The 25,658-nt window shown below is 40.0% G+C and overlaps 1 protein-coding gene across 2 annotated transcripts; it reads right to left on the bottom strand.

Annotated features, from left to right (window-relative positions):
* Positions 1-192: 192 nt before the first annotated feature.
* Positions 193-23,692, bottom strand: PHKG1 (phosphorylase kinase catalytic subunit gamma 1). 2 transcript variants are annotated; one of them, XM_026708414.2, is made up of 10 exons: positions 23,497-23,692; positions 20,888-21,024; positions 20,087-20,262; positions 16,654-16,708; positions 11,690-11,755; positions 9,236-9,399; positions 7,859-7,949; positions 5,196-5,349; positions 4,741-4,866; positions 193-2,462 (listed from the first exon to the last, which is right to left on the bottom strand). In XM_026708414.2, exons 2-10 carry the CDS (start codon positions 20,968-20,970, stop codon positions 2,211-2,213), a joined length of 1,167 nt encoding a protein of 388 aa, XP_026564199.1. In that variant the 5' UTR covers positions 20,971-21,024; positions 23,497-23,692; the 3' UTR covers positions 193-2,210. The 2 variants fall into 2 exon arrangements, with proteins under 2 accessions (XP_026564199.1, XP_087783657.1); XM_087927531.1 differs by lacking the exon at positions 23,497-23,692 and adding an exon at positions 22,595-22,704.
* Between the last annotated feature and the right edge of the window lie 1,966 nt (positions 23,693-25,658).

Here is a 25,658-nt window from a genome sequence, read left to right as displayed (position 1 = left end):
GGATTTTGAGATCCCTTCCAAAAACCTTATAATATATAATATATATACGCTTATAATTTCCCCCCTCCCCTCCCCTCCAGCACGAGTCTGCAGTAGTTTTAAGTGAGACAGGATCATGACTAATTTGGGATAAGTTTCTATCAACTTTGGATGAAATTTGAGAATATATCCACATATCACAATTCAATTCAATCTGAATAAATAAAGCACATTTTATTGTTTGTTAAATATCTTTTTAAAGATCATGTTCTTATATGCAGCTGCAATAAATAATTCCATAAGACATCTATGTGGAGTTGAGTCATGGCAACTGGATTTCTTTTCTTTTTGTTGATTTGAAACGTTTTGTCCAAGTATCTTTTTCATTCTGAGCAAGATAATAGAATAACAGAGTCGGAAGGGATCTTGGGAATCTTCTGGTCTACCCCCTGCTCAGGCAGGAAACTCTATACCATTTCAGACAAATGGCTGTTGAATCTCTTCTTAAAAACTTTCAGTGTTGGAGCACCAGCAACATCTGGAGGCAAGTTGTTCCACTGATTAATTGTTCTAACTTTCAGGAAATTTCTCCTTAGTCCTAGGTTAAAGTTAAAGTTGGTTAGGGGGGACTCCATATATGTCCTCCAGGATGGGTTGGAGGACATATATGTGGTCCCCCTAATCAACTTGCTCAGACTGAAGAAGCTACTTGAATAAGCAACAAAATGTTTTGAACCAACAAAAACAAGAAGTCCAGTAGTAGTTGACTACTACTATGGACAACTACCTGGATGACTGAGAATCCTTAACCTAACTCAGCTATACATTAATATTTATCTATCATCTTCCTTGTTACAGATTATGGAACTGCTTATATTAGATGTTTTCTTTGCCTATTTCTGCTGGATTGGGACGTGTTTCATTGCAGTAATGGCAACCTGGATCTTAGCATATAGTACATCAGTGAAGCAACGACAGCAACTCTCCCACCCACCCACCCCAGCAATCCACAATAACTGACATTCAGAAATAGGCTGGCTTGAAACACGGAAGTCCCATTTCAGACATCATGCCAAAGACATCCCTCATACTTTGGAAGATTTGGGTTCTAAAACGTGCTAACCCAGCATCCTGAATCTAACACTAACAGGAAAGCCCACAAGCAGATATCCCCACTTTCTCCAATGTTTCCTTTCAAAAAAATAAATAAGACAAACTGTGCTGAACATGGTGGATCCACGTACTTATAATAAATTTGTCCATCGTTTTTTAACACCATGTTAAGGAAGGGATTGGCAGCCTAAAAACAAGTACAAAAGCTTGTGAGTCTCTTAAGATAAGTTTTCAGCCTCAAAGCAACCACAGAGTCTTGGGACGAGAGACGACTTCTTGGAAAAAGGACCCTATTGGATATTTCATCCTATGACTGTTAAAAGCCCTTCGGAGGGGTAGAGAAACCGTCACGGGTGGGAATTAGCCCTATGATGTGGTAGTGCAGCTTCACATTCCTTAGATCATTATCCTTAGATCTCACAGGTTTCAGAAATAATACAAGTAGTCCTCAACTTAAGATCACAATTAAGACCAAAATTCCCATTGCTAAGCAAAGCGGTTGTTAAGCAACTCATGCCCAATTTTACTTTTTGCTATGGTAGTTAAGCAAATCACTACCGTTGTTAAACGAATTGGGCTTCTTCCATTGAGTTTGCTTTTTGAAAACTGACTGGAATTGGTTATCATATTACCTGGCTCTGCTGCAATCATCATTATTTATTAAATCTTATTTATTTATTAAATTTAGATGCCGCCCATCTCACTATCCAAACTGGGTGACTAAACATGCCAAGCGCTGGAATTTTGGTCACATGACAGTAGGAATTCTGTGATGGCTTAAGTGCCAGGACCAGTTGCAAGTCACTTTTTTCAGTTCTGTTATAACTTCAAACAGTTGCTAAATGAACGGTTGTAAGTCAAAGGCTACCTGTAACTGGTAAACAAAAATACCAGATCCAGTCTAAACATCTGCCTGACTGTGCAACCAATAATAATAAGGCACTTAATAAAAAGGCATTCTGGCCTGTATTCAGTTTTACCCTTTGCTATTTCATTTCCATCTTTGCTGGCTGGGGAATTGTGGGAGTTGAACTCTGCACATGTGTTGGGATCATGCTCATCTCAATTAGGAAGATTTGCCAAAGACTGAAGGGCTTTCTTCCTGGAGATCTTGGAAATCAGAGAAGTTCCTCTTCGGCAGCCAAGCTGAACAGGATGGCTTTGGGAGTGTTTTCAAAGAGGGCAGCTCTGTTTTGAGCTTCTCCTTTCTTCACCCAATGGCCATAGATCCGGAAGGCGCACGCATCGATCATTTTGCGGACTGGCTTCAGCCCATAAGGGTCACGCTGCAGCACATCCTGGGTGATCGGCTTGATGTTGCGGTAGGTGAGGTAGATCCGAACTGAGGCCAGGACAGTCAGGCAGATGACCTAGGAAGAGATGTTTGTTAGACTGACATATTTAAAGCAGAGGTGGTATTCAGCAGGTTCTGACCAGTTCTCAAGAACCAGCAGCAAAAAATTTGAGTAGTTCAGAGAACCAGCAAATCCCACCTCTGACTGGCCCCGCCCCCATCTTTTCTCTGCCTCCCAAGTTCCAGCTGATCGGCTGGGTCTTCTTTAGTTGCCCTGCACAGGAGAATGGAGCTGGAAAGCAGGTTAGTGGGGTGGGGAGGGAATGGGATTTGCAGTATCCTTCCTCTGCCATGCCCACCAAGCCAGGCCACGCCCAACAAGCCATGCCCACAGAAATTTTTTAAAAATTGAATCCCACCACTGCTTTATATCTGATTGGTTTGTGGTTCTTTTTTTTTCTTTAAAAGCAGGAATATCAAACTCGCATCCTGTGGGCCAGATGCGTCACGCGCTGGCCACGCCCACACCTGGTTTAGCAAAGGGGGAAAGTTCCAATACATCATGTGACGCTGCCGTGACGTGAGTTTGACACCCCTGTTTTAAAAGATGCATTAATTCACCAGGAATAAGCCACTGTCAATAAAAAGGAGGCTGTTTTTATATACAGAATGCTTTTGGTCCAATTCTTTACCTCTGAGTTTGTGGTCGGGTTCACACATCACATTAAATTCAAGTTAACTCTCAGTGCTGCTATATTATGCTATGCTCAAATAAATAAATACCACTACTTTAGAATGTGATAACTGAATAACTGGATAAAACATGGTAAGCAATGGTTTGAGTTTCAAAAAAACCTGTGTCACCAATAACTCTCCCCCATTTAAGCCTAATTTGTTTATGTGCCATCAAGAAGGGCTTTAAACTAAAATTGAAGGGGGCGGGTGACTAATCTTTAGACTATCTGAAACACAAAACCAATCATAAATCCCAAGAAAAACCAAAAATGAGGTAGGGAGGGATGAAAAGAGAAAAACTCAAACAACAATTAGGAGAGGCAGGAAACATACCCATGGACAAGCATAAAGGTCTTAAATGCTTACATATAAATGCTCAAAGCTTGGGCAACAAACAGGGAACAAGAAGCAATAGTAGACAAGGGCAGGTATGACACAGTTGCTGTTATACAAACCTGATGGGAAGAAACCCATGACTGGAATGTACTGATGAATGGATACAAATTGTTCAAGTTGGTGTTAACTCTTAGCAACCACAGAGATAGATTTTTGACGGTGACAATCTGTCCCTAACCTGGTCTTTCAGGTTTTCCAGGAGGAACTTTATTTTTTTTTATATGACAACACACTTAATGTATGTTTAATATGTATTAATATATTGCTATTTACCAATTCTGGGCAAGATACTCAAGCCTAATTCATGTGCTGAATAAATCACAACCTTCCACAATGCAATGAAACAAAACTAAGGAACATGCAATGGTTTAACATATTGTGTGAATGTATCTTGTTGGGTTAGGGTCAAGCAGCCCAGCAGCATGATTCATGCAGGTCCCACAACAACCCCTGACTTAGCCTCCCCCTTTCCCACTTAAAAAAAACCTTGATCAGAGTCATCAGCAGGCACATCCATGGGGCAGGTCAAAAAAGTCAAGATGTTGGGCAGGAGTTGCACAATCTAAGCCCATATCTATTTTATATCCATGGCACATAGAAAAAGGGCACAGCTTCAACTGTAATCCTCTTGACTTTGTTGACTCTCCCCTCCCCAGGGGTGAGATTCTACTAGTTTGCACCTATGTGCTAGAACCGGTTGTTAACATTCTAAGCAGTTCAGAGAACCGGTTGTTAGAAGAAATTACTGGCCTAATCCTGTAAGAAAGGCAGGAAGGAAACATTCTGGTGTTGCTTACAGAAACTGCCTCTCTGTTAACCCTTATTACATTCTTGGCAGGACTAGACTTCCTGTCTCAGGAACTTCTCTGGAGCTTTTTCCCCCTCCTTTGCTTGTGTGGAGTGACCATTTAAAGTTACAATGGCACTGAAAAAGTGACTTATGACCATTTTTCACAACATCCCCATAGTCATGAGAGGCCAGGCGAGAAGATGCATGCCTCGATGTGAGTGGTATTGAGTTGGCCACACCCAGCCAATAACATGACCACCAAGCCATTTCCACCCAGTCACATGACCACCAAGCTACGCCCACCACCTAAGCCAAGCCCATAGAACTGGTTGTTAATTTTTTTGAATCCCACCCCTGCCCCTCCCCTCAATCCTTGGCTATTACTGAGAAAAATGGCCATCCCTTTCCCAGAATTCTCTGCAACTGGGGATACCCGGAATTTCCGGAAGGGGCTGAAGTGCCGGACTTCCTCCACCATGTACTGCTGGAAGAAGGGGTGGGTGAGGGCATCCTGCACAGTGTAACGATTCTGCGGCTTCACCACTAAACAGTGGGCAATCTGCAGGCAGAAGAACAGAGTTGTGACTCAGAAGCCGAGGCATTGGTTTTCTGAATGCAGTGGAAAACCATAACGAGTCTAGCACTGGTTAATACTAATTATTCAGAGCAACCCCCCCCCCCCATACAATCCCATTGGACAGGAAAATGAACACCAAGAAACAAAAGGGAACCATTTCCCAATTGGGCCCAAGTACTGTATTTTTGGCGTTAGGGTCAATTTCTTAATCATCTGGTGTTCCAATTACTTTTATCTTTTTCTACACTGCATTTTTCTCCTTTATTTTTCTCCAATAGCCTCTGGATTCCATCCAGGTGAAAGTTACCTACCAAATCTTTGACTGTATCTGATTGATCGTCCCACTCAGGAGACCCAAATTTGTAATCTCCATTCATGATCATTCTTAACATCAGCATCTGCTTCCGATGCCAGAAAGGAGGAGATCCGGCCAGCAAGGTGTACATGATGACTCCTGCACTCCACCTGAAACAAGGAAACTGTCAGGAGGACGGACTGAACATTTTTGTCCACTGTTTTAACAACAGGATATTTTAAATACAGGGAAACAAAAGCAGTTTGATGGAGAACATCTTTGTTGCAGCAGTCTTTCTGTCTTCTTTTCCAGCTCAGTCAGTGGTAAATATTTAAGCAGACTAATGATCGTTATTGTCTTATTTAAATAGCAATTATACCACATATTGTAATTGTTAGTTGCAAAGAATTATATATGCTGGTACTTAAAAAAATAATTATTCTTTGCCCAATTGATGCTGCAAATACACCAACTGCTGGATGGATTGCTGCAAGGTATAATCCAACAAATTAAGCGGGCATAATTTTTGGCAAGGCTGCTTTGGGGAAAACTGGCATCTTAAAAAGCAGTAACATGGACAGAGATGAAAAGTCATCTCCATAGAACATTGTTTCTCAATTGTGGCAACTTTAAGAATAACAGGATAACAGAGATGGAAGGGAACTTGGAGGTCTTCTAGTCCCTGCTCAAGCAGACAAACAGTTGTCCAATCTATTCTTAAAAACCTTCAATATTGGAGCACCCAAACTTCTGGAGACAAGTTCTTCTGCTGATTAATTATTCTATCAGGAAATTTCTCCTCAGTTCTAGGTTGCTCCTTTCTTTGATTAGTTTCCATTTGTTACTTAGGCAAGAAAAATCAATAGTAGACATACAGACTGGGGTGAAACCAGGCTCAACAGCAGTAACTGTGAGAGGGATCTTGAAGTCTTAGTGGACAACCAGCTAAATATGAGCCAGCAGTGTGCAGCAGCAGCCTAAAAAGCTAATGCAATCCTAAGTTGCATTAAGAGAGGGATACAATCAAGATCAAGGGAAGTACTAATACCACTCTATAAAGCCTTAGTAAGACCACACCTAGAGTACTGCATCCAGTTTTGGTCACCACATTAAAAAAAAGATGTTGAGACTCTAGAAAAAGTACAGAGAAGAGCAACCAGGATGATTAGGGGACTGGAGGCTAAAACATACAACGAACGGTTGCAGGAACTGGGCATGGCTAGTCTAGTGAAGAGAAGGACCAGGGGAGACATGATAGCAGTCTTCCAATATTTGAGAGGCTGCCACAGGGAGGAAGGGGTCAAGTTATTTTCTAAAGCGCCTGTAGGCCAGACAAGGAATAATGGGTGGAAACTGAACAAGGAGAGATTTAACCTGGAAATAAAGAGAAACTTTCTGATAGTGAGAACAATCAACCAATGGACAGCTTGCCCTCAGAAGTTGTGGGAGCTTCATCACTGGAAGCTTTCAAGAAGAGATTGGACTGCCATTTGTCAGAAATGGTGTAGGGTCTCCTGCTTGGGCGGGGGGGGGGGGGGTGGACTAGATGACCTACAAGGTCCCTTCCAACTCTGATTATCTGTTATCTGTTATCTGTCTTGCCTTCATGTGCTTTGGAGAATAGCTTGACCCCTCCTCTCTGTAGCAGCTCCTCAAACACTGCTATCATGTCTCCCCTCGTCCTTCTCTTCACTAGACTAGCCATGCCCAGTTCCTGTAACCGTTCTTCATATGTTTTAGTTTCCAGTCCCCTAATCATCCTGGTTGCTCTTCTCTGAACTCTTTCTAGAGTCTCAACATCTTTTTAACATTGTGGTGACCAACATTGGACAATGTTCTAAGCATGGCCTTACCAGGGTATTATAAACTGTTATTAACACTTCACATGATCCTGATTCTATCTCACTGTTTATGCAGCCTTGGACAGTGATTTTCGCAACTTCAAGTCCCAAAATTCCTCAGCCAGAAAGATGGCTGGGGAATTCTGGGAGCTGAAATCCAGACATATTAAACTTGCCAAAATTGAGAAACAATGCTATAGAAGATTGGATGGGAAATAAGTGAATTCCTCTAAAAGTTACATTTATCTTTTTCATTAGGATAAATATAGCAGGATTCACATTCTAAGCTGATTACTGATATAAGCCTCAATTTGCTGATATAAGCCACAATTAATGATGTTAGCACATCATTAATTGTACTACATCCTCTGAATATCCAAAACTTACATACCATTTGCTTAAACTCAAATAACCCAAATTATGGCTTAGGATCAGAGGTGGTATTCAACAGGTTATGACCAGTTCTGGAGAACCGGGAGTGGAAAATGTGAGTAGTTCAGAGAACCGACAAATACCATTTCTGACTGGCCCCGTCCCCATCTATTCTCTGCCTCCCGTGTCACAGCTGATTGGCTGAGTCTTCTTTTGTTCTCCTGCACAGGAGAATGGAGCTGGAAAGCAGGTTAGTGGGGTGGGGAGGGAATGGGTTTTGCAGTATTCTTCCCCTGGAGTGGGGTGGGAATGGAGATTTTACAGTATCCTTTCCCTGCCACACCCACCAAGCCATGCCATGCCCACCAAGCTATGCTACACCACGCCCACAGAACCAGTAGTAAATTTTTTTGAATCCCACCACTGTTTAGGATAATGAGTAAACTTGCCACACAATCTTGCTTACATGTCAATTTCCTTCCCATAACCTGGATGATCTGAATCCATGGAACATTCTAATATTTCTGGAGCCAAGTAGCCAGGAGTGCCACAGATCTCTGCAAGAAAAGCAATAAAAAATTGGCTGAAACTTTGGTGACTTTGTTTCTGGAGATGCAAGTCTTGCTGGATTCTTGGAGTTAAAGAAAATAGGGTAGCCTCAGTCAGATCAGATCAAAGACTCATAGTTGCATCCACACAATGGTTTTCCTTAGTGGTTTGACATGTAACATACATACTACTAATCCAGTTGGCTACCTTGTGGTTAAGGATAGCACTAGCAGTAACACTTATACACTGCTCCATAGTGCTTTATAGCATTCTCTAAGTGGTTTACGGAGTCAACTTATTGCCCTCAACAATCTGAGTCCTTATTTTAATTGGAAGGCTGGAAGGCTGAGTCAACCTTGAGCCAAAACCAACTAAACTCAGGAATTGGGCATTATAGAGATCCTATAATTTATGACCAGCTGCTTTGTGACTATACAAAGCTACAATTCCCCAAAATGGTATTTATGATTTGGATCTGACTACAGCAAAATGCTGCTCTTTCCCAGTTTAAATTGATCTGTTGTTCAGCACAGGATTATTATTCTCCCAAGAGAAAATTCATTATGTTTATAACACATAGATCTAGTGCTCTTTCATAAGAGTGATAATTCCAGGAATATAAGAAGCATATTACAAGTTTGCTTGTATGGAAAAGCAATGGTTTGGCATTATACAGGCAGATGTTTCTGTGGAAGCCACATGTCTAATCTTCCCTGGATAACCATGCCCAAGACCAGAGGAGACAAAATGTGATTGCAGCAGCCTAAAATGACCGCCAAAGCTAAAATCTCCGCCTCCAAATATATAATCACCAACTGTATCAACGAAGCATGTCAGATCATATGCACAACAAAATTTGTGTAGGAAGAAAAAACATGACTTTAACATTGTAGCAGTTAAAGAGGACTTAAAGATGGTTCACCAATTGGGCAAATTGTCTGTAAAAGATCCCAAATTCAATTTCTGGCTAATTTTTTAATCTTTTGCAGAATCCTGAAGAAGTGCCCTTGGTCAATGTAGAAAATTATTTACACATTGCATTAAATCCTAGGTTTCTATGGCTTACTTAATGATTTGCAGTTGACTAAGTCCACTGCCATATGCAAAGTTTTAATATCCATGGTTAGCAAATTGTGATAGCTGAATTCATATAACATGCTACAGCTGGTTTGAGCAAGCTGATTCAGTGTAGGTGTCTCCTTAGGTAGTTACGTTCCTAAGCTTCACTGCCACAGGCAGGCCACCAATTCATAGCCCTCTCCCTTAAAATTTCTGCCCGAGATCGACAGGCAACCTTTGAGTTTTTCATTTTCCTGCAGCTGACATGAGAAGCCAAAGTCAGTGAGTCTGATGTTCATGTCGTCATCTAGCAGGATGTTCTCTGGCTTGAGATCTCTGTGGACAATGTTCAAGCCATGGAGGAACTGAATTACTTCAAAAAGAGCACGCATGATTTTCCTACAAGGAGAAAATGATCTGGTTAGTTAAATAGTAGTAGCACTTAGACTTACATACCACTTCACAGTGCTTTTACAGCCCGCTCTAAGTGGTTTACAGCCTATTGCCCCGAACAATCTGGTCCTAATTTTAATGACCTCAGAAAGATGGAAGACTGAGTCAACCTTGAGCCTGGTGAAATTCGATCTGCAAATTGCAAGCAGTTGGCAGGCAGCAGAAGTAGCCTGCAGTACTGCATTCTAACGACTGCGCCACCACACCTCTCTTTAAATGAGCAAATATCCGGAAGAAAAGGCAGACATTTTTTATACCCCACACCAAAAACCTATGCTTGGTTCCTGGCATTGCCCATTGATCATGTTTAGCTGGTCTTCCTTAATTTTCAAATATCTTGGAAGATATCCAACACATGAGCATGTCAGGTCGGGATGTTTTGATCTCACAATCATCAGGTGTGAATGAAGGATATTTGCATTTGGGGATTATGTCACCAGGGCTACCAGATCTGGGTTGCCTGCCCAATTCTACACAACCATTAGAGGGCAGTAAAGAGATGCAGCAAATCCTATAATGTGTTTTCATAGAATTATAGTATTGAATAAATCCATAATGGCAAACCTATGGCAAGCGTGCCGGAAGTGGCATGTAGAGCCACTTCTGCCAGCACGTGAGAGGTCGTCCAGAAGAGTCCCACCCAGTTATATTGTCAGATAACTGGCATGCATGCACAGGGGGCAGGGGTGTGCGAGTGATGTGCGCACATGCGCAGAGATGCGCAACATGAGTGGGGGGATCGCACAAGCATGCACAGGGGGCATGGGGGCCCCTGCGTGCATTGCTTTCTGGGTACTGGCATGCAAGCGCACACACAATTTTTGGCATGGGAGCCCAAAAAGGTTAGTCACCACTGAAATAGATTGTAAGGGCTAGAAGAGAACCGGGAGAACATCTAGTTTAACCACTGCCTAATGCAGAAATCCATTAGTTTAACATCTCAAACTGAATTTCACTATGGACACCTCTTGTAAATGCTTGAAATCCCTGTATTATATGGAACGATCAATGAGTTGCTTACAGCTACCAAATAGAGCAGTGTTTCCCAATCTTGCCAACTTTAAGATAGGTGGACTTCTACTCCAAGAATATCTTATGCTGGCTGAGGAATTCTGTGGTGTTGAAGTCCACATATTTTATGTTATGTCCATATAATTGGCAAGGTTGAGAAACACTGAAATAGAGAGAAGAAAACATTTTGTACATGGCTCAAAGTACTTCACATACACTAAGCTATGGCTGAAGTAAATCACAATACAGTACAGTACAATTCTAAACTAAGATTCCTAAACTTTGTTGGTTATTTAAACCAAAGAGATTTTAGAGACCTAAAATGGACTAGCACCAAAAGCATCATTAAAAAAAGCACAACAAAGAATGTTCTTTCTGTGCCAACTCAGAAAGCTCAAACTGCCCAAGGAGCTGTTGATAAAGTCCTACAGAGGAATTATTGGGTCTGTCATCTGCACCTCTATAACTCTCTGGTTTGCTTCTGCAACCTAACAAGACAGACAGAGACTTCAGAGGATAATTAGGACTGCAGAAAAAACAACTATCAACCTGCCTTCCATCGAGGACCTGTATAATTCTCGAGTCAAAAAGAGGGCTGTGAAAATATTTACAGACTCCTCACACCCTGGACATAAACTGTTTCAACTCCTACCCTCAAAATGATGCTATAGAGCACTGCACTTCAGAACAACCAAACAGAAGGACAGTTTTTCCCCAAATGCCATCACTCTGCTAAACAAATAGTTCCCTTAACACTGTCAAACTATTTACTAAGTCTGCATTACAATTACTATTACTATTCATCTTCTCATCCTTCCTTTCACCCATCTCCTCCCACTTATGACTGCATGAATGTAACTTTATTGCTTGTATCCTTAGGATTTTTTAATTGACGTTTACTAGTATAATTTGATTTGATCGCTTATTATTATGTTTCCTAGTATGACTTGATTGCTTATTTGTACCCTTTGACCAATATTAAGTGTTATACCTATGACTCTTGACGAATATATTTTTTCTTTTTCTTTTTATGAACACTGAGAGCATTTGCACCAAAACAAATTCCTTGTGTGTCCAATCACACTTGGCCAATAAAAAATTCTATTCTATTCTAGTCACAACTAATCTGTATAATCGTTTACACAGGGCACCACATATTTCACTAGCTTGCAGGAGAGGAGTTCCATGTTTTGACGAGATTAGCAGGTTGGTTGAAATAGCTCACCTAGTTTCCTTCTCACTTAAGGTCACCTTCTCTGTAAGGTAATCAAACAGCTCCCCTTTCTTCATTCTGTTTAGAGGGAAAATTTAGACATGTAGAGTATGTTAAAAACAAAAATGGTATAAAAACAAAACACTCCTGCTTCTGTCTTGGATGTGGCTGTCTATCCCAGTGCTTCTTGATCTTGGCAACTTTAAAATGTGTGGACTTCAACTCCTCCAGTGGACTTCAACTTCAACATGCTGGCTAGGGAATTCTGGGAGCTGAAGTCCACACAGGTTGTGAAACACTGGTCTATCGTAGCCAAAAATTAGGAATCTGATCCTTGATTTGTAAAGCTGAGAGATTGTGGAATTTAATTAAATTTGATTTAAGACCACAATTGAACTCCAAATTTCCACTGCTAAAGGCAGTTGTTAAGTGGATTTCCCCCCATTTTACCACTTTTTCTGCCATAGTTGTTAAGCAAATCACTGCAGCTGTTAAGTGAATCGTGATCATGAAGCAAATTTGGGTTCTCCCATTGACTTTGCTTGTCGGAAGCCAGCTAGGAAGGTTACAACTGGTGGTCACATGACCCCTGGACAGTGCAACTGTCATAAATACATCCCAGCTGCCAAGCAGCTGAATTTTGATCACAGGACCCTGATTATACTGCAGTGGCTGTAAATGTGAAAAAAACAGTCATAAGTCACTTTTCAGTACTGTTGTACGGTAGCTTTGAATGGTTACTTAATGAATGATTGTAAGTTGTGAACTACCTATACGTCAAAAGGAGTGAGACCATCTTGGAAGATCTCAAGACACACAAGAGGTTTCTAATGTATTACATTTGTTAATTGATAAGGTAGTTATAATGTGCTTTATATGTAAACTGTACCTGTCTTCTTTCTTCCGCTCTTTCATTCCACCCCTCACCCCAAATTACATCCTGTATCAATTTAATCACTCTGTGCATATGAACACGTCGGCTATAACTCCCAAAAGATTATGCCTTTATCAAACATAATGCCTATAATTTATAACACCTTGGTAAGGCCACACTTGGACTACTGCATCCTGGTTTGGTTGCCATGATGTAAAAAAGATGTTGAGACTCTAGAAAGAGTGCAGAGAAGAGCAACAAAGATGATTAGGGGACTGGAGGCCAAAACATATGAAGAACGGTTGCTGGAAATGAGTATGTCTAGTCTGATGAAAAGAGGACTAGGGGTGACATGATAGCAGTGTTCCAATAGCTCAGGGGCTCTCCAAAGCAGCTGAAGGCAGGACAAGAAGCAATGGGTGGAAACTAATCAAGGAGAGAAGCAACCTAGAACTAAGGAGAGATTTCCTGACAGTTAGACTAATTAAGCAGTGGAACTATTTTCCTCCAGAAGTTGTAGATGCTCCAACATGGAGGCCTTTAAGAAGAGATTTGTCTGAAATGTTATAGGGTTTCCTGCCTGAGCAAGGAGTTGGACTAGAAGACCTCCAAGGGCCCTTCCAACTCTGTTATTCTGTTAAAATGTGTTGTTGAAACGGTACCACCAAATATCTTCTCCTCATCTGGAGAGCACTGAATCTGCAAGGCTGATTTAAATATTTCATTTATGCTGTTATTACAATTTGCTTTAAAAAAAAACACACTACTCTACAAGCTTCTCTATACAGTATAGTATTTTATTTATGCTGCTATTGTCAACATTACAAGTTGCTTTTAAAAATAACAGTTCTACAAGCTCCTCTATATCAAAGACCGTTGTTACATCCCTTTCCTGCCCTGTCAGGTTTTTCACTGGCAAAGAGTCTTCAAGCAATCTGTTTTAAACAACTTTTTGAGTTTGGGACTTTCTCTTCCCATGGAAGCTGTAATGCTGGTACAGCGGTTTCAAGCAGACATCCATGAAAGTATTACGCAAGTCTAGGATGCCTAAAAATAGTGTGGATCTGTGACTGCCAAGATCTTAGCAAAGGTTATGTGGAAATCTGAGCAGGCTATTGATACGGGACCAAGAAGATGAAACAGCTGCAGGCAACTTCGCTCCCTTGTGGCTGCGGGTGGTTGGTTGGTTTGGTGGATGGTACAGCTGGCCCTGAGATCAGCAGAAACCTTCACAAACAGTTAAACAAGCTGGCAGAGATATAAAATTACAATATATGGATGGGTGAACACAAGAAGTCTTTTGCTGGAGTCACCATGCACCTGCTCCTAAACAGTGTGGCCTTTATCAAGCAGACCAAGGCCTTTGAGAAACTGGCAAGCATGACTTACTTGCCTAAGAGGTAGGCTGCTCCAGGACATGGGCATTTCACTTAGCTATGGGGGTTTCTTGCTGTATTTCCTGTATGAAATGTGGTTAAACTACATATCTGTGACATTAGAATATTAGAATAGAATATTAGAATAACAAAGTTGGAAGGGACCTTGGAGGTCTTCTAGTCCAACCCCCTGCTTAGGCAGGAAACCCTACACCACTTCAGACAAATAGTTATCCAACATCTTTTTAAAAACTTCCAGTGTTGAAGCATTCACAACTTCTGGAGGCAAGTTGTTCCACTGATTAATTGTTCTAACTGTCAGGAAATTCCTCCTTAGTTCTAGGTTGCTTCTCTCCTGGATTAGTTTCCACCCATTGTTTCTTATCCTGCCCTCAGGTGCTTTGGAGAATAGGTTGACTCCCTCTTCTTTGTGGCAGCCCCTGTGCATGATTCTCCCCCATCTTAACCTGTGGCATATCATAGGCACTTGATGACGAACCTATGGCACGCGTTCAGCAGGCAAACTTACCTCACTGCAGATGCGCGTGCCTCACAGCTGATTTTCAGACTGTTTGAGGCCTTTTTTGGCCTCCCAGAGGCTTGAGGACAGCTTCTGCAGGCTTTGCAGGATGAAACATAGGCCTGTTTTGTCACTTCCTGTATTCCCGGAAATACCGGAAGTGACGAAACGGGCCTATTTTTTGGCCTGCAAAGGCTGCAGAAGCTGTCCTCAAGCCTCTGGGAGGCCAGAAATGGCCCCAAGCAGGCTGAAAATCAGCTGGGAGGCGCAGTGCAGGTAAGGGGGCGGCAGGGGGGATTGCACATGCATGCGCAGGGTGGCAGGCGCGCATTGCCTTCTGGGTGCTGGCACTTCCGCGCATGTGCGTGCACAATTTTTGCCACAGGAGACCAAAAAGGTTAGCCACCACTGTCATAGGCTAAGAGATAGGGTTTGATCCAAAGCAACCAGCCAGTTGCTCAACTCAGGGGAGATCAAAAACTGTTTCTCTTCATCCTAGTCCTACACTGTTAGCATTTTTGTTTTTTTATACAGGTAGTCCTCAACTTACAACAGTTCATTTAGTGACTTTGAAGTCACAACAGTGCTGAAAAAAGTGACGTATGACACTTATGACCGTTGCAGTATCCCCATGGTCACATGACCAAAATCCAGGTGCTTGGCAACTGCTTCATATTTATGTCTGTTGCTGTGTCCCAAAGTCATGTGATCACCTTACACGATCTTTGGACAAGCAAAGTCAGAGGGGAAGCCAGATTCACTTAATAACTGTGTTACTAACAACTGCAGTGATTCACTTAACAAATGTGTCAAGAAAGGTTATAGAATGGGAAAAAAAATCCTTAACAAATGTCTCACTTAGCAACAGAAATTTTGGGCTGAGTTGTTGTCATAAGTCAAGGACTACTTGTAGCTTAACATGATGTGTGAACCCTATCAATTATGACTTATTCACTAAGCAATGGTTAAAACAAACCACAATTAAGCGTGATGTACAAACACAGCCAGTTAGATTTACACCTGAGTAGACATGCACAGGATTGCACAGTGAATTGGCATTGCCTCATTTTGCGTGGTGGAAAAAAGGGACAGCCATGATGATTTTAAACAAAAATAGTAAGGGGAATATCTGCAAGTAGTACCATTGGCCTGAAAGCAAGAACTGGTAATACCACAAGCTAGACAAAATAATAGAAAATGAAGAAGCTAAAGTTCTGTGGGTCTTTTCAGTTCAAACAGACAAGCACCTGCCACATAATACCCCAGACTTAACAACCGTCAATAAGACAGAAAGTTTGGTTAGTGGACATGGCAGTACCTGGAAGCAGCAGAATAGAAGAAAAAGAATGGAAGAAAATCACAAAATACAAAGACCTCCAAACAGAAGTAGAATGACTGTAGTAAAAGAAAGCAAAGATAGTACCAATGGTAATAGGTGCCTTGGGTACAAATCCCAAAATGTTTGGAGCATCACTTAGACACCAGGTCAGCACCAGAAGTGGTATTCAGCAGGTTCTGATCAGTTCTGGAGAACCAGTAGCGGAAATTTTGAGTAGTTTGGAGAACTGGCAAATACCACCTCTGACTGGAGATTTTACAGTATCCTTCCCCTGCCACGCCCACCAAGCCACGCCCACAGAACCAGTAGTAAAATTTTTTGAATCCCATCACTTGTCAGCACTCACAAAAACACCATCAATCAATTGCAAAAGGCAGCTTTTACCTGGAACAGCTTTTGTCTTGCTACCTTTAATACCACAAAACAACAACCTTTGTCCCTCTATCCCAGATCCTTGGGAAGGATAGAGGGGTAAAAATGCCAAATCCAGTCTAAACCGCTGGCTGACAGTGCAACCAACCATAATAATAAAAATAATTGAATTTGTTTAACCTCTTTTAAGGTACTGAAGTTAGTAGTCTGCATTTGATGATAGAAAAGTCCACATTTGGAAATAGGTGCTGAATCAAGAAGTGTCTTCTGAAGCCATACATTCATCTACCTCAATGAGTATATTTCCACACAAATGATCCATCTGCCAAGTCAAGTTGGCCAACATATGATGATTGGCTAGCTACAGTTCTGAAACTGCTTCTCAGGAACATAGAAAGCATAAGGCAATCACCCAGCCTAGAAAAGTAACTTTTTTAAGGAGAACACATTTGACACTTCCCTTCTCCTCACCCCAAAAAGAACTTTGATACTTACAGATCAAACACCAGGAAGAAAAAGGTGTGAGATTCAAAGCTGTCCTTCAGCTGGACTGGAAATAAAGTGGGATATATTAAGAATAGAATTCTTTAATGGCCAAGTGTGATTGGACACACAAGGAATTTGTCTGAGTGCAAATGCTTTCACTGTACATAAAAGATACATTCGTTAAGGGTCAAGAATCATAAGATACAACACTTAATGATAGTCATAGGGTACAATAAGCAATCAAATCATACTAGGAAACAGTCAATATAAATCGTAAGGATACAAAGTTACAGTCATACAGTCACAAGTGGGAGGGGATGGGTGATAAGGAGTGATGAGAAGTTTAATAGTAATAGTAGTGCAGACTTTGTAAATAGTTGGACAGTGTTGAGGGAATTATTTGTTTAGCAGAGTGATGGCGTTTGGGAAAAAACTGTCCTTGTGTCTAGTTGTTCTGGTGCGCAGTGCTCTATGAGAGCATTTCACCAAGGCAGCCTCATCGGCGAATATGAAATAACATTACAAATTTTCTTAAAAACTAAGCAAGAATGGGAAGGTACTGAAGCATAGACCCCTGGCTTCAATGCACAATCCCACAGGCTGTTCTGCCTTTCCTCCAGCATGCCCTGGATCTTCAGCTAGGCATCTCTGAGACTGTCCACATAGTCTTGATCTTGATCTGGGCCATTAGTTCACTAATCCCAACATTCTCCACTTTGACAACCAGTCATTTAATAAAATCTCTGGTTTTGAAAAACAGTAGAATTAGAACCTGAGATCTTGTAAAATGTTGCATTGCCAAGCCATTATGATTTCTTTGGCTTATGGCTTAAGAAGATGGGTGGATCCAATCAATGACAGTTTATTCAACAAGCTTGGTTGTTAAACCATGATGGCGCTTTGTAAATACGATAAAGATTTATTTCTCAATAGACATGTATAAGAATCTCCCTATGAATTGTCACTGTCTCATTTGTGAATAATTTATCATTATACAAGTAATCTACAATTAGATTCACAGTCAAAGACTGATGAAAATTTAATAATTTAACTTCTAACCAAGAACCTAATAATTATTTAGCTAGCAGGATAGAGGCAGTCCCAGTGTATTGTGTGTGTGTGTAAAATTAGGGTATTCAGGCCCAATATCCAAAATGACCAATACTGAGGAAATTCTTTAGGTATTGTTCCAAGGGCTTCAATCATGTTTGGTATAACAGCAGATTTCTTTTTTTTTATAAGCATTCAACTTCAATCTACAAATCCTGGGATTTTGTAATTTTTTTTAGATTGCTTTTCCTCAGCCCTAATATCATTGGGTGTAGCAACATCAGTAAATTAGATTTTCTTATTTTCAATTACTGTTATGAATAAAATACCTGTTCATTTTTTCATTTATGATGATGACTATTCCATGATATGAAAACTTGACTCTGGGAGATGTTAAATTTGGGGCGATGCCATTATAATATGTGTTATTTCTTATTATTTTTAGACCTCTGGTTTTTCTGTGTGTATCTTTCCATGCCTTTGGGGGCAGAGCAGGCTAGAAATGTTATTGCTGTAATAAATACATATGACATAACTTGAATTGTAAGACATAAGGATCATCCAAGCAAGGATAGGAGCAGATTCAAAGAAAAATACAAATAATTCATCCTCTGTAGGATATATTAATATGAGGGAGGGAGGGAGGGAGGGAGAGAGAGAGAGAGAGAGAGAGAGAGAGAGAGAGAGAGAGAGAGAGAGAGAGAACACACATATATACTAATATGATCTTGTTGTCATCTATGTTTTTGTAGGAATGTTTGGGATTCTTTCCAGACCAGAAGATGCCAATGATTTTTTTACAAATGGCACAAGGATGATAAATTTGGTCATAGCTTTCCATGCTAGAAAGTAGCAATACTGTATTTTTTCCAAAAAGCAACAGGACTTTCTTGGGTTTTTTTTTTCTTTGAAAGCATTTGATTTCTTCAGAACTGAAGCAGCTTTTTGGATGAGAAGCGAAATGTTTTCAAGGGGAAAAAAAAGTCCAGTTACATTTTGGAAAATCTTCTTTAGGACAACCATGATCTGAATAACTGAAAATCTCCATAGACATTTAGCGATACTGTAAGTTAGCATTAACTGGACACTTTTTCCCCCCCAAACATAAACGCTTCCTCCTGAAATTATATCCTGCACTTATAATAGTGCTAATTCATCAGCAAATTGAAAATACATCATCCCGACCAGCGCAAGGGAAAGGGGGGGGGGGGTGTAATCTGGACCACTGGTTGAAATGGAAAAGATCAAGAAACAGTCATCAAACAATAAAAGTGGATGGCAGATTGGGTGGTTTTCTAATTGATCAGAAGGATTTTAGATTCTCAGTTATTTAAAAATTATTAGAGGCTACCAAAAATTAGGAATACATTTATAAGAATATTGATTAAATTAAATTAGTCTAGAAGCTAAACCATATGATGAACTGCTGAGGGAACTAGATTTAAAAAAGAGAAGGACTAGAGGTGACATAATACCCAATCTAATCTTCCAATATTTGAAGGGCTGTCACACGGAAGAGGGATCAATTTATTCTCCAAAGAGCATGAGGGAAGGACAAGAAGCAACAGATGGAAACTTATCAAGGAATGATCCCATCTGGAACTAAGGAAAAAAAATTCCTTACAGCTAGAACTATTAATCGGTCGAATGCCTCCAGAAGTTGTGGTTATTCTGTCACGGGAGGTTTTCAAGAAGAGATTGGACAGCCCTTTATCAGGAATAGTATAAAGTCTCCTGCTTAAGCAGGGGTTTGGATTGGAAGTTCTCCAAGGTTCCTTCCAGCCAATGAAATATATGCTCTATGTTCTAAATAGCATCTAATCACTCTGTTTGCAATATATTTTAAGAAGGGGATGGTTAGGCATGTCATGCAAGCCTAGCCAATGGTATTTTAGTATTTTTAGTATTTATTTGATTTGTCAATCGCTTACAAGATACAGGTATAAGAATAAATATAGTTTTGAATACATGAGATAGATACTTATAAGAAAAATAAAAGAAACAATAGGACAGGGACAGTAGGCACGATTGGTGCGCTTATGCGCACCCCCTACAGGCCTCTTAGGAAGGGGGTGAGGTCAATAGTGGACAGGTTAAAGTTTTGGGGATTTGGGGAAGAAACCACAGAGTCAGGTAGAGTATTCCAAACATTGACCACTCTGTTGCTGAAGTTGTATTTTCTGCAGTCAAGTTTGGTGTGGTTAACCTTGAGTTTGTATCTATTGTGTGCTCTTGTATTGTTATGATTAAAGCTGAAGTATTCATTTGCAGGTAGGACATTGCAATGTATGATTTTATATACTATATTTAGAAGGTAGTTTCAATGTGTTTGTCTTCAATGGTTTATTGCTATGGTACAACTATGATAATCTGGAAGCAAAATCCAACTTACTAATGTTAGGATGTCCACACACTTTCTGGAGGATGTTGATTTCTTTCAGAGTGGATTCTCTCAGCTCCTGAACTTCTTGTGGGGAGAGGTTTCCACCTGTGATGTCTATAATTTTAACAGCGTACTCTTGTCGAGTGACTTTATGAATGCATCGACGGACAACACTGCTTACTCCTCTGAAAAGACAGTCCACATGAAAGAAATCTTAGAGAGAGGGAGCGAGGATTAGAGAGAGGGATAGAATCAAGCTCGCACACACAGATCTCTAAAAGGTGGTGTTACTTTGTTGTTCACTCATGTTCAAAGTGACAAGAGGAGAAGCAAGGATAAAGAGGTTTATTAAAATTGGTAGTTATTGGAAATACTACTGCATTACAAATGCTTGTAGGCATTGTCTTCATAAAATAGCAAAATATCTTAACAGAAATGTGAATGGTATTTTCTGTTCAGTGGTAGCCACACTTCTCTGAAAGTCTCTTCTGAGGAAAAATGATACCCAGCTCCATGTTTATGAAAGGTTTAAAATACAGTATTTTTCTTCAATATTTACTTAAATGCTTTGACTATACCTACCCTCCTTTTTCAGGAGTTGAAGTTTCCCAATTAATTATTTTCAATTATCTGTTCTTGTAACTAAATTATTTGAAATACATGTATATTAAAATTAACTTGCTATGTTCTGAGTTGATTTTGTTGAAATTGGAAATGTTGGTTAAAGGAACTAATGCATTTTTTGGGTTTTGTTTTGAGGGTCACATAGCAAATTGCCCATTATAATAGCCCCAACTTTAAAATATTTACCTTCCCAAAATTTCCTTAGGTTCATATTTTTCATAAAATTCTTCAGAAGTATGGCTATCTGGCAGTTCTTCTGTTTTGGTCATTTTGGTTGTCTTGTTTAGGAGCCTTCCAAAAGATTATTCTAAGATAACAAAAGGCTGCAACAACAGAAACAGACAAAAATCCCAGGCAATTTTTCTCAAAATTATAGTTACAGCAAGGAATTTCATATTATGTTGCCCATGATAAATATTCTATAAAAGTTCCTTTGTGCAGTTCTACAACAGTGTTTTTCAATCTCAGGAACTTTAAAATGTATGGACTTCAACTCCCAGAATTATCCAGCTACCATTCAGTTCTGGGAATTGAAGTCCATACATTTTAAAGTTGCTAAGGTTGAAAAATACTGTTCTATATTGATATGCAAAATTATGGAAATGTCTGTGTCACAAAGTTTTTAGACCTAAAACCTATTTTGAATATATGTTAACTGAACCCATTTGTCAGAATTTAGAGGCAAGATGGTAATTCCAAAAATTCAGTCCCATCTGAACTAGTTAAGGGCAGAGTATCAGTAGATAAATGGATTTATTGCAGAGAAAAAGAATACTACTTATTTAGAAGATCTGCTTATTACAGAACACAGAAATCAAGTTTCTTTCTCTTCCTTGGCTCCAGAATTTAAGTGGTTTCTTTTCTCCTTTTCAAGTCTTTGGACTCTGACTAATTCCTGTTTTGCCAGCTTCTTTGTGCCATGTGAATCCATAAAATTGGGTTAACTGAATAAATCATGATTCACTTAATCTTGGTCAAAATAATCACAGTCAAAAACATTTGATGAAAACAGCAATTGGTGGATTCAGACATTCCATTTAGCTAAACTAGTTTGCTATTTTTTTTAGTGAATGTAATGGCAGAATCTAGGCACTGTGGCTTAGCAAGATTTATGTACTGCTGTAATTTGATTAATAAACCATGACTCATAAACTTCAGGCTTAGGCATGTGTATATACACTAAAATGACTAATTCAGCCTTAATAAAAATTTGTTCATATTCTGTTGTCCTGTCCTATTTGAGCCTTCCCTCTCTTGCATCTAATCATGGTACCAACTTACTTTCATTTTCTACACCATCCTCATAATGTTGTCTTCATCTCCTCTCCAACAAATACCTCTATCTGTCAGCCATTGTTCACAGGTTTAGCACTATTCATTCTTTTGAATGCACCTGCTCCAAAACACTTTTGCAAAATTAAAATGCATGTTTAATTTGGCCATGGGAAAGAGCCCTTTCTATTTTCCTGACTGGCTTCCATGATCATCTCAACGTTTATACTGCAAAACTACCCAAGATATTAATCCTTCTTCTGTCAGCTGGTGTTGTGTTTGCTCTTCAGAATTAGTTTCCTCCCCCTGATATGATGGCCCCAGTTCTATTAGTCTTTCATATAATGGAAACACCTGGCATTTTTCTCCTCAAATGATGGTAATGGAATCCATCTACTGATTATGAATATAGATATTATTGTAGTTCTTTTCTCTTGTGTTATGTGGGGGTTTTTTGTTCAATTGTTCACGTACACAGACTGAAGTCACAAACTTACAGTTTTCTTAAATAAATGTATTTATACTGCTTTATAAATAAGATCTTTTAAAAAAATGATGACAGATCAACATTTGTCTAAATTTGTTAGACATTGTCTAACAAATGTCTAAACTGAAACACACCACAAATAATAAAGATTCTATGTAGGAAATGTTGACCTGCCATAATCTTTCTTCATGGTCATAGAAGGAAAGCCAAGATAGATGGTCTAAGAATAAGGCTGAATCTGAATGTTCTATTGAACTGAAAGCAATTTCCTTATATATATATATATATAGTGTGTGTGTGTGTGTGTGTGTGTGTGTGTGTGTGTGTGTGGTATTCGGCTTTGTTCGGGTATTTTCCCACGTCATTATAGTTGTGCTTTTAAAGCTGTAGCAACGTTTCGGCAGAAGCACAACTATAATGACGTGGGAAAATACCCGAACAAAGCTGAATACCATACATGTAAGTACCCGCGAAAACTTAAGAAAACACACACACACACACACACACACATATATATCTGTGGGAAGCTGCTTTTACACATGGATCCCCTTGAAATCATAACATACATTAGTTATTACTTAAGACAGATAGTTTTAAATAAAGGACAAATGTAATCTGGATCTGAACAGTACTGTAATTCAGTTCATAAGTAGTATAGTATTAATTAGTTTGAGGTATACTCCAAATATTTTCCTCTTTCTGATTGCTAACTGTAGGAAAGTGATTCACTTTTAAAAGCAATAATTGGCGATTTGAAGACATTTTAAAATGAAGTTTCCCAGGAAAGCAGACTATAAGATCAAAATGTTTGTCTTGCACTCTAAAAGTCTTAAAGATACATTCTGATAGCCTGGGAATGAAAAATACTATCCTTTTCAACAGGTTCTTTCCTTATCTTTAATATAGTGCTAAACCCAAACTCAGCCTTAGCCTTATTTCTCTGTACATATCTCCAAATCAACTAATATCCTTTCAGAGTTGCATAATTATTTCACTAAAGACGATCAATTATTTGATACAAGACATAATTACTTACCCTAACTGAAATTTGCACAATCGGTATCTTCTAACCAAGAGTAAACCTGCAGATCTATTCCCAAAGCCCACTTTGAGAAAGAATTCCCTGTTTTATTTGATGGCCAGCAATTGAACCACATAGCAGCGTCTCGCGTTCTCTTTGAATTTGTTGTGGATCACTCACACTCTGGCGACTGCATTGCCAAAAATAAAAATCGCAGTGCAACTCGAGAATTGTTCCAAGTCCTCTAGTTTGCACGCTCAACTCCCTCTCTGCTTAGATTGGAGTGACCCTCTTTGAGGTGAAGGAATTCTTCAACAACCAACAGCACTCCGATGAATGAAAGGACAAACAGGGATTCCTTCACCAAGGAAACAAGAATCAGGAACATAATCTGGAATGCATGAATAATGTGATTCCACCAAGGCAGGACATGTGAAGCGCAACAGGATTGATTTTTCCTTTGTAACAGGGAACATTTGGGGGTGGCTGAGAATGCAGTTGGCCCTAAGTGGCATATTTAAATTCTTAAAATGGTAACCAGAATAGTTCTCATTAATCTGCCTTTTTTTAAAGAGTGTGAACAGTGATAACCTACTCTGGATAAATTCTGTTGTCTTTCAGTTTGTCTCATGATTCAAAACAATACCTTTGACGCAAGAGACCACATGTTCCACCTATTTTTATGTAATGAAGCAACCACCTCTTCATTAATTCACTTCTATAATACCTTGTATCTTAATGGGCACATTTGGGAGCAGCTGAGAATGCAGCTGGCCCTTAATGGCATATTTAAATTCTTAATCAAAAGTTATCATGGATATTTTAAATTGTATCCAATTTGGTGGGCTCAAAACACAAAAAAGCCCACTGCATAGATCCCTAAATAACACATACAAGAACTCACATATTCCCCTACCATTACCCACTGTTCACTCTTCTCTACTCTTCCCCCACCGCTGCTACTACTATTCCTACTCCTACTCCCTGTAAGTATTGTTAGAGAAAAGCATACTTTTCTAGTTGCTTTCTGCTGCTTTACTTCCACATACAGGAGCATCTCCTTCCCTTCCCTACATACTAACCTCTTTCATAGCAAAGCTTTTATAGGCAACTTTGTGGTCTTGATGCTGGGGAGAGGGCACAAACATCAAAACTTTTTTTTTTCATTCAAATTTGCTAGAATTATTTCAGTATTTTTTTTTTCAAACATGGCAACTTTATTCTGAAAGTTGAAGTCCACACATCTTAAAGCTGCTGAAATTGAGAGGCACTGCATTAAACAAGACACTGAGCCATGGATTAGTTATTTAGTCTAGTGTCCCCAACCACCAGGCCCCGGACCGGTATCGGTCCGTGGATCATTTTGTACCGGGCCGCCTATTTTGCTTGGGCGCCGCCATCTTGTTTCGACGGCGCTTGAGAAAGTGCTTCCGGGTGAGCTTGTCAGTCGTCGGTTGGAAAACGGTGTTTGGGTGCTGAAGGAATCCTCGCGCCTTAGTTTCTTCGAAGGGTGGGGGGGCGGCTTCGAATGAAGAGCCGTCCCGATGGTGGTGGAGTCTCGCATTAATCTTCAGGAGAAGATTAAGAAAGAGCCCGAAAAGCCCATCGACCGTGAGAAGGTACAAAGGAGGAGTTGAAGGTGGCGGGGAGAAGTGTGGGACGACTGGCTGGCCGGTCGCTCGGCCCGCCTTGCCTTGGTCATGCGTGCTGATGCTGGTACCAGTCCATGGATCATTTTGTACACTTTGTACCAGGCCGTGGTACAAAAAAGGTTGGGGGCCACTGATTTAGCCAAAGCATCTGGGTTATATAATGACAAACTAGCCAAGCTAGCCACACTTGAACTGAATGCGGTGTGTAAAACCAGTCCAACATTTCTCCAGTGCTGCTATTGATTGCAGATTGTCTGCAAATCTACAAATTTAATCCTGAAGAAAATCTATGTGATTGCTAAGAGTCAACATTGACTTGATGGCTCATAATTAATTAAATAAAAATTGCAATTGGGTGATAATTTTTGGAAAGCTGTTGTGGAGTGGGGTGTCTGCTGAAGGTTTTCAGAGCTGTATGGCTTCACTATTTTCTTCTCTGGGTATCAGCTAGCTTTCCTGGCTGTGCCCATAGTCATTTATGTAGATGGCATCAGATCTGAGAAATTCAGGATGCTATATCTAACG

The sequence above is a fragment of the Pseudonaja textilis genome, chromosome 1 (genome assembly GCF_049901715.1).
Source record: "Pseudonaja textilis isolate UNSWEBS1 chromosome 1, rPseTex1.2, whole genome shotgun sequence".
NCBI classification, from domain to species: Eukaryota; Metazoa; Chordata; class Lepidosauria; order Squamata; family Elapidae; genus Pseudonaja; species Pseudonaja textilis.
This window is presented reverse-complemented; position numbering and strand designations above follow the sequence as displayed.

Coding starts and splice junctions, on each gene's coding strand:
- PHKG1 (XM_026708414.2), bottom strand. CDS start 20,970: ATGACCAAAACAGAAGAACTGCCAGATAGCCATACTTCTGAAGAATTT. Junction 20,263..20,887: donor CCTAAGGAAATTTTGGGAAG/GTAAATATTTTA, acceptor CTGTCTTTTCAG/AGGAGTAAGCAGTGTTGTCC. Junction 4,867..5,195: donor CAGATACAGTCAAAGATTTG/GTAGGTAACTTT, acceptor TTCTGCCTGCAG/ATTGCCCACTGTTTAGTGGT.